The 14239-nt window shown below is 47.7% G+C and overlaps 1 protein-coding gene across 1 annotated transcript in view; it reads left to right on the forward strand.

Moving 5' to 3' along the window:
- CACNA1I (calcium voltage-gated channel subunit alpha1 I) overlaps positions 1–14239 on the forward strand; it is a 94667-nt gene that overhangs the window by 65284 nt on the left and 15144 nt on the right. Inside the window, exons 16-27 of the mRNA XM_026868324.1 lie at positions 658–758; positions 1798–1921; positions 2735–2803; positions 3731–3915; positions 4258–4384; positions 5510–5635; positions 6117–6206; positions 7198–7390; positions 8488–8639; positions 10243–10352; positions 10954–11087; positions 11833–11903. Coding sequence (XP_026724125.1) covers positions 658–758; positions 1798–1921; positions 2735–2803; positions 3731–3915; positions 4258–4384; positions 5510–5635; positions 6117–6206; positions 7198–7390; positions 8488–8639; positions 10243–10352; positions 10954–11087; positions 11833–11903 — 1482 coding nt within the window. The remainder of the gene's footprint in view (positions 1–657; positions 759–1797; positions 1922–2734; positions 2804–3730; positions 3916–4257; positions 4385–5509; positions 5636–6116; positions 6207–7197; positions 7391–8487; positions 8640–10242; positions 10353–10953; positions 11088–11832; positions 11904–14239) is intronic.

The raw sequence follows: 14239 nt of genomic DNA on the forward strand, positions 1-14239 counted from the left end.
GCATGGTCATACGGGAGCTGTTATTTCAGAGCAGTGCAGCCAGTGATTTCTTCAGACTAGGAAAGGTCAGGCTGTGTGAGCAGCAAGAGCTTTCTTTGCATGAGGAATATCAGCAGATCAGAGTGGGAAACACAGGCACAAGCGACAAGGCAAGTGAGTTTTGCAGTGCCAGCCTGGGAGACCACAATGCCCAGCCTCTGAGCAGATCAAAATTGAAAATACATATATGTTGTATGAAATTAAATTGTTTCCAAGACTAACTGCCAAGAGAAGGCCTTCCTGTCCTGTCCTCTTATTTAGCTGAGGTGGCGAGGAAGCACACTCCTCATTAAGAGAGCCACTGCAACAGCTCTGAGAAAGTATCATGGACAACATCCTGCTGTAGAAAGAACACCAGCAGTTTTATTTGTAATGATGTGGGGAAGAGACCAGATGCTAAGAGGTAAACAGGCCCTGGCAAAGCAGCTCCTACCTCCTTTTCAGTGGCTTGTTGCTCTTTGAGTCCATTTCCTCGTTTGGGGGCTTAAAGGAGGGCAGGTAGTGAACCTGGCAAACTGCAGGTAGTGGTGTTTTGGGGTCAGATGTGAAAGGAAGAGTGCCTTTCTCAGGCAAGTGGGAAGGTAACCAGTGGCACTTGCTTCTGCTGCATCCCTCCAGAGCCTGTGCTTTCGCATCCGGAAGATGATGGAAGTCTATAAGCCAGACTGGTGTGAGTTACGGGAAGACTGGTCCATATATCTCTTCTCTCCACAAAACAGGTTTGTGCAGTTTTTGCCATTAGAGGATTGAGAAGATGGGGAGGATTCTATTGCCATGCTGGCTACATGCCCTAAGCTGCATGTTAGGTTGCAACTTTAAACTTATCAGCTGGGAATATGTTTTGACTCCTCCATTTCCTCTTCTACAGCCTTCTGGAGATGAAAGAAAGGATGAGAATCCTAAGTAGCTATTGTGACTTTCCCTCCCTTTGGAGCATCCCATTTTTCTTTTGTGTAATCATAAATATTTATAGCAAAGCAAGGCAGGGAATGCTAACATTAACCCAAAAAGGAGAAGGAATGTATTATTAATGACTCCATAATACTGATATTTCCTCCCCTGGTACCAGAAGAGTCTCTCCATTTCATTTTCAGTCCCAGTACCAACTTATCAGCAGTCATATCACACCTTTTAGGGCAAAGTCAGAATTCTTCTTTCCTGAAAAAAAAAAAAAATTTGGGATAAATTCTTCCTGCTAAAGGGGTCTTCCCTCTAGGAGAAAATGTCCATGTAACCTAGGCAACAGTATTCTCATCCACTTGCATCACCCCTTGAAAAGAAAGGAGTTTCATTACAGGTCATGAGAGAGAGCTCTTTGCAATGTGCACAGTGTGTTTCAGAGTAGACAGAAGTGTGGTCCCTGTGACTGCCAATCTATCTGCCTCTTCTTACCTTTCAGCATGTGGCCCCTTTGCCCAGGGGTGGTACAAAGTGTGAGTTTGAGAGAAAAACCAATACCGAGCCTCTTCTTTACAGGGCAAGAGCGGATCACAGAGCCATAGTGGTTAGGGAACCACTCTGGCACTGGGGCAATGGAAGAAGGGTCAGCTCCTTGCTCTGCCCTTGATCTGCTCCAGGCTCTCTGAGTGACTGTGAGCTACCCTGGGATATTCCCATGGCAAAGGACATCAGTATCAGTGATAGGAAGGCTACTGTGTCACAGAGCTCAGTTATCGCCAGACCGCTCAATTCTCTGTCATCATAGTTCCTAACCTTGCTCTGCCCAAGGCACAGGTGCCTAGTGGAACTCTCTTGCAGGTTTCGACTACTCTGCCAAACCATCATTGCTCACAAGCTCTTTGACTACGTTGTGCTGGCCTTCATCTTCCTGAACTGCATCACCATTGCCCTGGAGAGACCACAGATTGAACACAGAAGCACGGTGAGCACCATTTCCTCCCACCTGCTTTTCAGCATAACCTCTGACAGAGGTTCGTAAGTGTTCCTGGCAAGGGTATTACCTCTGGAAGAACTTCAGCATTAAACATCAGCTTCCACTCATCTATTCAAATGCCCAAGTATTAGTAATTCACATAGTGTGTGCTTCCACTGCAGAGTCTTATAATGGGGAAACCCACATTATAATACAGTAATCCTAGTTCCCTCCCTCTTGGAAAGTAAGAGGGTCCCTCCAGCACCTGCAGTTAAGAGATGACTGGCAAAAGGCACAGGGACTGGGAACAAACATGTAGAAGTAACTTCCATTCTGTAGGAGCATGTCATCATTCACGTATTCTGTTTTTGAACTATCTTGGAGATTGCTCAAACTGGCAAGTGAAATGTTTTTTTCTGCATGTCTGTCTTAGCTGATCCCCAGACTCTACTGCACTTACACACAATCCAGTGGTCAAGTGTTCAGCAGCCCTTCAGGAAGGAGTCTTAGGGCAGTGCAGCAGGTCAGGACTGAGCAGCGCTGGCAGAATGGGGCAGAGAGCACCTTGAAACCAGATTTGTGGGATGCGTTGCAAATCTCATCCACTGTGCTCTTGTGGATTTGTGTAGGATCCTCTCCCAGCTGTGGCACAGGGCTGAGCCAAAAAGCTGCCCAGCACTGACCTTTGCCAAGGTCACCTCTCTTATTTCCGCAGCTTTCAGACCCTTCACAGGAAAGCAAAAGGTAACAAATTCATTGGAGGGGCTTGACAGAGTAACAAGAAGTCAAGATACATTTAAGGCCTTTCTCTGTTTTTTCTAGGAGAGAATCTTTCTCACTGTGTCCAACTACATTTTCACAGCAATTTTTGTAGCTGAGATGACACTGAAGGTAAGTTACAGAAGATGAACAGCTCAGAGCCTTTTCCCAGTGTCAGGAACAACATAGTTCATGTTTGCTCAGCACTCTTCTAAAACCTCTCCATCTTTTCAGTGTGCCAGTCCTTCCCTCTACCTTTGTAAAGGCAGATACTGTCTGAAATTGAGTCTCCTCTTGTCAGGCATGGAGGGATGTTTATTCTAGGTTTTAAATCCAAAAAGATCTTAGTATCTGGGCGGGATAGCTGGCCTTCAGATATGGATTTTGTAGTGATGTCAAATGTCTGTTCCCTTTCTCCGGGAGGAAGAAGGGGGGAAAGAGCAACAATATTAATTAACATGCTCTTAGTTGAGATATTTACTCAATAGGTGTCTAAGTACTTTGCAACAATAGGGAAATCTTGTTATTCCCCTCTTGTGATTGGTAAAGAATCCTAAAACTGGGTGCCTGAAGTTAAACCCCTAAAATTTGGGCCATGATTTGCAGGGTGTTCAGCTCTCCCTAAGGCCAGCAATTTCTGTAGTACCTGCTGGTGTCAAGAACTGCTGAGAATTGAACCACCCCTTTAAGAGCCAAAGTATGGGTTTTCATGCCCGATGTTACCTCCCAGGTGATCTCAGGACTGGGAGACTTGTCCCAGGTCTGTGGTATGGCAGGGAAAGGTTTCCTACATGTTTTCTACAGTGTCCTGTTACTCAGGGAGACAGAGGAAAGGTGAGAAGACACCATGGCCCTGTTATTTCTGGAGTTATGTACCACCACTTTCCCCAAAGATGTTTTCCTTCATAGCCTTCCAGGTGAATGGAAAACATGATGAGATGACATTTCAGTGTCATCTGGAGTTGATAAGTGTTCCACACCCTCCCTCTCTCTCCACAGCTGCCCTCTACCAGGCAACATGGAGAGGAATCATTTAATCCCCTCTCCCTTCTCTTGCAGGTGGTCTCTCTAGGCCTGTATTTTGGGGATCAGGCTTATCTCCGCAGCAGCTGGAACATCTTGGATGGCTTCTTGGTCTTCGTGTCTCTCATTGACATTGTGGTCTCAGTGGCCTCTGCTGGCGGCGCCAAAATCCTGGGGGTGCTGAGAGTCCTCCGGCTGCTGCGCACCTTACGTCCCCTCCGGTCAGAGCCCCACTGAGCCCTCCTCAGCCCGCTCTTCCCATCAGCCCCCCTTCCCTGGAAAGGTCCCAGAGTCAGATCCCCCTGTGCCAGGCAAAGTGTGATCTTTGACAAGCCATAAGCCATAGAAAGATTCCCCTTAGCCATATGACTCTGGCCCTGAAGGTACCTCATCAGATAAGCAATCCGTAGGACAGAAGAGGCTTTTTGATCACAGGAGACTGATCCGCACTGATGGATCACTGCACAGGGAGAGCAGAGGTCCACTGCTGCTGAAAATGCTTAGCTTAGGCCAAACATCCCTGCCCTGTCTCTCTGTCACCCCTCCCCTTCCTTCCTTTCCAGAGTCATCAGCCGAGCCCCTGGCCTGAAGCTGGTGGTGGAGACGCTCATTTCTTCCCTTAAGCCCATAGGAAACATCGTCCTCATCTGCTGTGCTTTCTTCATCATCTTTGGCATCCTTGGTGTGCAGGTAGGTTGTTACCACCCATCAATCAACCCCCATGCCCCCACCCCTGCCATGGACATCTGTACCCCCAGGTGCTACAACAGGCACAGGGAACCAAGCAGAGCAGGAAGGGTAGGCAAGCCAGGAAATTTTCCGTACCTGCCCTCCTCTGTGAGCTGTCTCCCACCATAATGCCCCCACAGCCTTTGGCAAGGACAGCCAGGTGCTCAGCAAGTGCAGGCATTGCAGGATGTGTGAGACAGGAGTTCATGCTCACACCTGGCAGGAGTTGGATGAGGGTTTAGGTCCACGTTACAGGGAGAGCCCAGGACTGGCATAGCACAGAGCTCCCTGGGCACATCCATTCATGCCACAAGGGCAAGAAGCTCAGCACCTGCTTGCACGAACCCCGCCTCCAGTCAGCTCTGTTTCTCCCCCTCGCTCTGAGCCTAAATCCACCCACAACTTTCTTTTATTTTTTTATTTAATCCTCTTTATTTTTGGCTGTTGCATTGCAGAGGAGCAAGGGCGTGGGTGTTACTTCCATCTCAGGGAATGCACTATACTTAGTCTGTCCTGATGCATTTGTACAAATGCACAATCCAGTACCTTCCATATGGGGAAAGGAGCCCTGGGCAGAAGAGCCACTGAAGTGCAGTGCAGCTTTGAGAAAAGAAGTATCTGAGAAGCAGGAGATTTTTTTTCCGGTTCTTTAAGCTCAGATGAGATCTTCTTTTCCTAATCAGCTCTCTAAATAACTGGGAAGCAAGAAGAGGAGATTACTCTTGGGAACTGAATAGAAGATTTTTTTTTTTTCCCTTTTGGGCCAGTGGCTCTAATTGCACCCAGAAAGGCTGCCCTAAAGGCTGTCACATGGAAAGGGCATGCATTCACTGCTGGCCTGGGGCAATGGATGAGGCTGAAAAGCCAGGTGTGGGTTTTCAAGGATGGCCCTTGGTCCTTAACAATGTTTGAGCCTGTGCTCTACATCGTGTTGGTAATCCTCCCTACCTGTTATGCTCCACTTGGTTTGCAGCATTGCAGCCCACCCACCATCTCAGGAGCTCGAGCGCTTCTGCACATCCCAAGGAGCATGGGGAACCCTGTGAGGGAAAGGGCTGATGGGGTCTCTCCTCTCCTCTCCTGCAGCTCTTCAAGGGCAAGTTCTACCACTGCCTGGGAGTCGACATCAGGAACATCACCAACCGGTCTGACTGCGTGGCTGCCAACTACAAGTGGGTGCACCACAAATATAACTTCGACAACCTGGGGCAGGTGAGTGTGCCCACAGGCACTGTCTCTCATGGGAACCAGCACAGGGTTTGTATCCTCCTATACATACCACTCCCCAGGGCACAGATGCAGTGCCTGGAAAGCCTCATCACTGGGCCAGGAGGGGTGGTTATTTGATAAAGGTATCCATGCAGAAGCTATGTCACTAGTGAGTTGGTATCAGGATGATGCTTACAGGTTGCAGGTGAAAGAAATGGTGGCAGCAGAGAGCTTGATTTTCTTTTTCCTCCTGCTGTGAAACAGATGCTCTTCACAACCTCTCTCCTCTGGTGGGTCTAGCTGCACATGGCTTCCTGCACCCCCCTCCCTCTCCTCCACGGGGAAGGAGCAGGTTTTGATGTATGCAGACACAGGCAGAAAGAGTATTTCAAGGTTGTGTGTGTTAGATCATAAACCCACATTTTTTTTTTCCTAGCCTGCCAGATGTACCTGCTCCATATCTGCTTTGTTTTCTATGTTGCAGGCTCTGATGTCCCTCTTTGTTCTGGCTTCCAAGGATGGCTGGGTCAATATTATGTATAATGGACTAGATGCTGTGGCTGTTGACCAGCAGGTACAAAGACTTCATTGTAAAAGGAGCTTTTTCAGTTTCCTTGGGCTAGTAAGGCAGAAGAATGCTTTAATGTCCTGCTTCAGACACCTCCCTCAAACCAACAGTTCCTTTCAAGGCCCTTCTGAATCCTTTGCTCATCTATTTGCAAGGAATCAGGATCAGGACTGGTCCATGCAAGGAGGTGTAGCTGTGGCTGTGCAGGGGGTGTCTGCAGTAATTCTCACCCTCTACTCTGGATCTCACAGCAGGCCTTTATCTATTTCTAATGATGGAGCAACAATACAATGTGCCTTTCTGGGCATGCTGTCTCCCTCCTGGCCCACAGATGGTTATTTTAATACCCTGTAAAACAGGGACCGTTGGGCTGCTGCCCACTGCATCCCTATTCCTTACTGCTAGAATAATGATAATGATAGTGTCCAAGTGTAGGCACCTACCATGGGATGCAGTACCACAGGCTTGAACCTCAGATGTGATGCTCCATTTGCCTCTGAACTTGTGCACAAGGTACACCAATGTTGATTTTTTAGGCTTTTTCCAGGAGACCCAGTCAAAGTCAGGGCATCACTTCTTTCCAAGCCTGAATGACATTCCTGTTCTGGTCTCGTTGCCATTTTTGTTGTGTGTGGATATGGTCTCTACTTGCCCTCGAGCCAAAGGTGTTCCTGGTGCCTGGACCACCAATTTTACCACATGATGTTGTACTCAACCTGCAGCTGGGGTTGTGCCTGAATTGTGGGTGACTCTGCAGGTGGGTCCTTGCCCTTGACTCTCACCAACTCCATCAATTGCCAGCTGATGCCAAAATCCAGTCAGCCAATCAGAAACTGCCTTGCCTGTAGCCCCAGCTCTTCCCAGCCCTCTCCCCTGATTTCCACAACTCCAACCCACCTCGCCAGCAGCCAATCACCATGGCAAGTTCCACTGCCATCATTTCCATACCACTGCACATCCAACCAATTGACCACCCTTCTTCTTCTCCCTCCTCCAGCCGGTGACCAACAACAACCCCTGGATGCTCCTCTACTTCATCTCCTTCCTCCTCATTGTCAGCTTCTTTGTACTCAACATGTTCGTGGGGGTGGTGGTAGAGAACTTCCACAAGTGCCGGCAGCATCAGGAGGCCGAGGAGGCACGCCGGCGGGAGGAGAAGCGCCTGCGCCGCTTGGAGAAGAAGCGAAGGAGTAAGGCACAGCCTAAGTGTTTGGTCGGTTCGTAGGCCAAGGTTTTCTGAGAAAAACCTTCTCCTCTTCTTTTTCTTTCCTGATGGACTGGTCTCCGAAATGCATCGCTTGTGGCCACGCTCTCAGCCTTCCTCCCCGCGCCACTGCCGTGTCGCTACACACCTCACCAGGGCGGTCTGGGGAAGAGGGGTGGCTGACAAGGTCTGCTGGGACTCCGGGAAAGCCACTGGGGTTTTAGCACGCTGCCCCTTGGGAGATAACCTGTAACAAAAATACCCCTGTGCACATGCTGACGTGCACTGTCGACACAGGACATGCACGCATCGGTACACCTTGTGGGCTTGGGATAGTCCCACCTGGGCTTCCTGCAATCCAGCTGGTGTTTGGGGGAAGACCCGGACAGACCATCCTTTGTGTTTAAACCCAAATTTAAAGAAGAGGAGGGGAAAAAAAAAAGAGGAAGACCCCTGTGTTTTGTTCCTGGCTCTTTCCATCAATGTTGCAGTGTCACTCCTTGGGGTCCCAGACCCTCTGTGGTAAAGCAAGCCTTCTTCCTGTTGTTTCTGTCCTTTTCTATATTACCTTTAGATAAAAATTGCAAAAGCATGCTTGTCCTTAGAAATCATCCCTACTACCCCAGACTGATCGGTTTCTTCCATTCACAGCCTGTGGGCATGCTTTCCCTTCCTCTCTCCAGTTTTTCCCCTCTCTCCTGTGACACCCCAGGCCTCTCCTGGAACCATCTGCTCCCTTTTATCATTTGTGATCTTAATTTGTCGAGGCATAAAATGCTGATTTAGCATCATTCCCACAAACATAGACTAACAGATTTTGTTTCTAGCATTCCTTTCCTTGTCTTTTTTTCTACTCATTCTTCTCCACTTCTACTTTTCTCCTTTTTGCATTTTTCCCTTCCTTCCTTCCTACGTCCCCTATCATTTATCCATCCTTTTCTGTTCTCTCTCCCACCTTCATTCCCCTTTCTTTCAAAACATATCACCACTCTCACGCTTGCTCCCTCGTCAGTGTTTCTTACCCATTTCTCTCTTTCTTCCAATTTCTTCCTAACTCTGCCCATCTCCCTCTTTCCACTGAAGAGGCGCAGCGTTTGCCGTACTATGCTACGTACTGCCCCATACGCCTCCTTATTCATTCGGTCTGCACCAGCCACTATCTGGACATCTTCATCACTTTCATCATCTGCCTCAACGTGGTCACTATGTCCTTGGAGCACTACAACCAACCTGTGGTGAGTGAGATCATGGAGATAAACCCTGCCTCTAGTCATTATGTTATTTTGCTACAGCTCTCTGATGTACCAGCTACAGCTCATTGACTACCAGCATACATAGGACACTTGAGTGTCTCTAAAATGTACTGTTAAAACATTGCAAGAGTTAATGTAGTAGGCAAAGTTATGTATGTATCCAGAAAGGTAGCCCCTACTCAGACACTTTTTATTCATTAAAATCAATAGAAAGAAGGCATCTAAACAAGAGTCAGGCCCCTGGAAATCATGGTGCAATTAAGTCTTCCTGCTTTATATTAAGTGGGTATGTTTGTATGTTCCCCTGGATCCTTACAGGACAAGTGGTGGAAGCAGCAGTGTCCTGGGAGCTTCAAGCTTTGCATCAGATTTCCAAATCTCAGTCCAATTCCCATGTCATATGGCCTGAGCTGAGAAAATTAGTGGCTGGTTGTGTGTCATGGGATGGGATGTCTTTACTAAGCCACCTTTTTTCTGTAAAAGAACCTGGAGGGCCAAAGCGCTGAGCAGAGCCCCTCTCAGCTGCAGGGGGTAATGCCCAGAAAAGGGCCTTGAAGGCCAAATGAGTTCTATGCTTTGGCTGAGGGAGACCATGTACCTCTCAGTGTTCCTGGTAAAGCTCTAGATGTCTTTGATGGAAAAAATGGACGCTGCACATATGAGAGAAGCTTTCTGCCTCCGTATGTAGATAAAGCATTTGTCACATCTGCCTGGTGGCATTTCAGTTTTCTCTTCAGGAGACCCTTGGTTTAAGTGACAGCTCTGGTGTCTGAGCAGATACTGTTCAAGGTAGCCCAGGCCTTGATCAGGAGCTGAATCTGTCTGTCCTCATTCAAGCCCACTGCCAGGCTCCTGTTTCTTGCCCATCTTGCCCAACTGCCCAGCTTTTACCTTGCCCTTGATGGTGCCCAGTTTTACTCTGCAGGAACTCTCAACTTTTATCTGTTGCCATCCTCATATCAGGCCCTTGTTCCTGAACAAGTCACTCCTCTTCCTTCCTCCTCAGCTCCTTCCCCTGGAATGCAGCTCCAGACATGCTAGCCTGCTGTCAGGGCCTGCTAAATAATCTTGCCAAAGTGCTTGACCTGTTCACACTGGTCCTCAGTGGCAGAGGAGGGGCAGCACATAAAAGAACCAGAAGCCCAATGGCTAAAAGATATGACATATGCCTGCCTCAGACAAAGGCACAGAGGGGTTTCATCCCATCAGAGATGACATGTATCCACAATTGGAGTAACCTTTGTACCTCACTCCTGGTTGATAGTTGTGCCAGTGCCATTAACATGGTGGCATCCAGAGGAGGCTGATAGTACTTCGTGGATTCCTCTTGCAATAGCCTCCTCCTCCCCGTTACGCTGAGCAGTACAGGAGAAAAGAGCATTAATCAGTTCTGAGAACAACATGGAGCAGAGGGGCCAGATGGTGGTTGCCCTTAGTAGGCAGCCCCCACATTCATGTAGGTAGGAGTCTTGGGGCACCTTCCCCACCTCCCAGTGAATTTCTGGCACTCAAGAGAGTTCCCCCACAGGTTACATGCCTGATGTTGCTTTTGCCTCAATTCTTTACCCTCTCTTTCTGCTGGCAGTCCCTGGAGACCGCCCTCAAGTACTGCAACTACCTGTTCACCACTGTCTTTGTGTTGGAGGCAGTCCTCAAGCTGGTGGCATTTGGTCTGCGTCGATTCTTCAAAGACAGGTGAGCAGAGGGTTATGTCTACTGTGGCTGTGGGACAACTGGGTTTGAGGTGGAGGTTTTGAGGATGGATACTTATCTGGAGTATGAGGTGGTAGCAGAGTGCCCTGACTGCCTCCCATTTCTGCACAGCATGGACCTAGCCTTGGCCCCTGTGAACCGCAATGACAAAGCAATAATAACTGTTGTCCAAAAATGGCCTCCTGGTTGGCATCTGCTGGTTAGGCTAGAAAGCAAAGGAGGTGGGATTCGAGAGAACCATTCTTTTCCTGCCCTTGAGGCAAACCAGTAGCATGCTGAAGCAGAATGTGTATGATGAAGCTGGTTTGAGGTAGTAAGGTTGTAAAAAGCTGAGCTGATTAGTCAAAGCATGGCACCATAGTAACCCAGCCCCATGCTTTCAGATCCGGCTGGCTTGCCTCTGGCTGCTCAGGGTGTGTGCAAAGTGAATCTCTGTTTGTCTGCAAAAGCTGACTCAGACTGGGGCCTTGAACTCATACATAAAGAAATATTTAGGTTGAACTGGAGACAATTCACTTTATTTTTTCCAGGGAAATGGAAAAAACTCCATCTTTCTTTATTATCTTCAATTTTTCTTCTTAAGGTGGAACCAGTTGGATCTGGCCATTGTACTGCTGTCTGTCATGGGCATCACACTGGAAGAGATTGAAATCAATGCTGCTCTCCCTATTAACCCCACTATCATCCGGATCATGAGGGTGCTGCGTATTGCCCGGGGTGAGAGAAACACTGGCCAAAGGCAGGGGTGTAGGCGACCATGGAGTGGGACTTGGTGCCATGACCCATTGAACAGTGGCTGTAGAGTCATGGGCTTGCCCTGTCCCTAGCACTGAGACTGAGGTAGGGGATGTGACAAAGGACAGCCTGGAGGCTAAGGCTTTCTGGCTTCCTTTAGCCAGGCATTTAGATGCGGTTGTTTTAACAGGAGGTGAAGGACCAGGAGGGTGAGCAGATCATGTGAGAGCTGAACTTCCCCTGCTATTCTTTTATGGGGCAATTATGGCAGTGATGTTTGGAGAAGGGTCCACCCAGCAAGTTGAAGTTTGCACAGGGAGGGGACCATATATTCTTGGTGGTGGCCAAGGTGTGCTAAGCTGCCTTAACAGATGGTGACTGGAAGAAGAGAAAGTGATGTAATGAAAAATCAGAGCAGAGAATTGTGATACACACTGCTGGGAGAAAGAGGGCTCTTGGCCGGACTGTCTGGGTGAAGCAGAGGAGGCCTGACAGGCACGGATGGCAGAAGTAAGAAGGAGATGGACTGGAGGAGAAGGAACCACTGGGGTTGTACAGTCAGAAGAAGTGGGAAAAGGGAGAAGGGGACAGAAGGTGACAATCTAGTTTTTCTAGGGCAGGGGGAGATAGGATATGTGTCTTGTGCTACTGCCATTTGTAAGTCACACAAAGGATGGACCTGCTGAGATCAGTCTCAGTGACACTTTTCTTGTGCTTGTTGCGGCAGTCCTGAAGCTACTGAAGATGGCCACAGGAATGCGAGCACTGCTGGATACAGTTGTTCAAGCTCTGCCACAGGTAAAACAGACCAGCTTCCCCAAAGACTCTCCTTTTCTGCACTCTTTTTCCAAAGCGTTGATTCCTGTGGAGTCTCAGAGGTGGTATCTATTGTGTCGTGCAGGCAACTGCCTGAAGGTGGTGTCCAAATTTTCATGTCATTCATGGGGGTCCAGCTCTCCTCACATAGGTGTTGTCCAGGTTATCATGTCAGTCATGGGGTTACAGCTCACTTCACATCTCTGTTCTCCAGTAGGTGTATGAAATAAGGCTTGATTCCTGGATAAGGGCAGATTTCTTCCCATCACATCTAGCTAGTGTCTGGCTGCTTATGACTAGTCCCCAGCTCCTCTGTCCCCTTTCCATAAGAAGGGAAGAGTGACTGACAGTCATTTCAGGAGGAAAGATCTTTGCACCTCTGCCCTTCTCACCCATCCCTGCATGTGCCCTCTTTTTTCTGTCTCTCTTTCATTTGCACTCCCATCACTGCTCTTCTTAGCCAGGGCCTCCCCCTTCCTACTTGCTTTTCTTCCTCTCTCCTTCTGGATCCCTTTGTGTTTCCAAGCCTCTCATGTATGAGAAGCAGTGACATGCTCTGTTGTGGCTCACGCAGCCGGCAGTTAAATGTCTACGGCAAGACAGCTAGACAGGAGGATTTCATGAGCTGTGAGTGGCAGCTGTTCCCAAATGAGATGCTGACATGGTGCTTTACACAGGCTTCCAGCCCACTGTGAGGATCCTCTGTGATGGATGAGCAGCCAGGGAGACTGGTCCCCTTCCTTCTGGATCCTTGAGAGAGAATTCTTAAGCAAGGAGTAATGGCAGCAAGTGGTTCAACTGATCATACATCAGACCATTCCCCTGCCAGGCCCCGAGCAGGCAGCTATATTGCATGATATCAAAATGCATGGGTATTTGTCAGTTGATTTATCAGCTAATGTGCCAGTCTCAGTGAGTGATGAAGAGCTGAGAATCAATCTGAAAACAGCATGAGTAGTTACCCATGGAGTTTACTTCTGATGTTGGTGACCATAAATGTCAATATGAGTTAGATGAATCTCATGGCACAAAAGTGAGGCGGAAACACTGTGATCCTTTATAGATCCCGTCTCTGTCTGATCTCCTATGCTTTTTATTAAACAATAATAATTTGTGGGTTTGTCTAATAGTAATAATTATATAATTCATATGTAGGATGTATAATAATATAATCATCCAGTATAGTTGGGGTCTGAGATACACTGGACAATGGAAGAAACAGGAAATTAAGGGTGTTCATATACCAGGCAGCTTTGAGACAGTAACATTTATTAGTTCTGGTTCTGCTGCCCCAGGCTGGCAGTGCAGCTTCTTTGCACCTTGCTCTTTTCCATTCCAGGAGCCACAACAGCTGATTTTTCTCAGGCGAGGATCTGGAACAGAGTAGGTCTCCAGATCCAGTGTCTGCATGTCTGTGGCATGTTTATTCTGCAACCCAGATAAATGCACACAGGTGTTAAGAGCTGACTGAAGTATATCCAGAAGCCCTTGGTAAGAGGACTCTGCAGTATATTTATACTTAAATGGTGAGACTCAACTTCTACCCCCAAACTACAGAGAAAAAATAAGAGGAAATGTTCATATCCCTGTCATGTAGATGGAGAAACTGAGTCATCAGACATTGAAGCGTTTTGCTCAGGGTGGCAAAAAGCACAGCTGGGACCTCAGTTCAAGCCTCTGAGCCCTGCTGTCATCCTAGGCACAAGCCACAAGCATATTCTTCTGTACTTTATAAATTCTGGATTTCCTCTCTCCCATTCACCTACAGCCCCTTTGCTAACCAATCTGGCAGGGCAGGTTTTCTGGAGGTCATTAATATCTGCCACAAATCCCTCACAATCAGATGTCAAAAGGTCTGGCCTCTAGGTATTCCCTGGGAGGTAATAACAAGCAGTACTTAGTCCTCCCAGCATCAAAGCCTATGATCAGTCCACTTCCTATTGACTGGCTTTTGCTTCCTTCTGTAACAGATTGGCTTCATTTAATGAAGTTACATAATAGAGGGATTAAAAATAATTCTATAGTTAAAGTTGTGCAAAAAATCTGCATTTAAAGCAGGGCCAAAATCCTCCAAGTTTCACTGTTAAGAGATTGAATTTGGTCTCCATATTTTATACACTGGGTCTTCAAGGAACAACTGAGTTATCTGTAATATTATTCTCCAAGATTTATTGCCTTTGTGAAAAGAAGCAGTTTAAAATAAGCTGTCCTTTCCCTTGCACTTTTTCCTCCTGTCGACCTTTCTTTTTATGTTCCTAGAGCAGAGATTCACATCAGGGATCTTGGCTTGCTAATGGCATATAAGGCGTCTCCAGTTG

This window comes from Athene cunicularia, assembly GCF_003259725.1.
Source record: "Athene cunicularia isolate RWA chromosome 1 unlocalized genomic scaffold, athCun1 chr1_part2, whole genome shotgun sequence".
Classification (NCBI taxonomy): domain Eukaryota; kingdom Metazoa; phylum Chordata; class Aves; order Strigiformes; family Strigidae; genus Athene; species Athene cunicularia.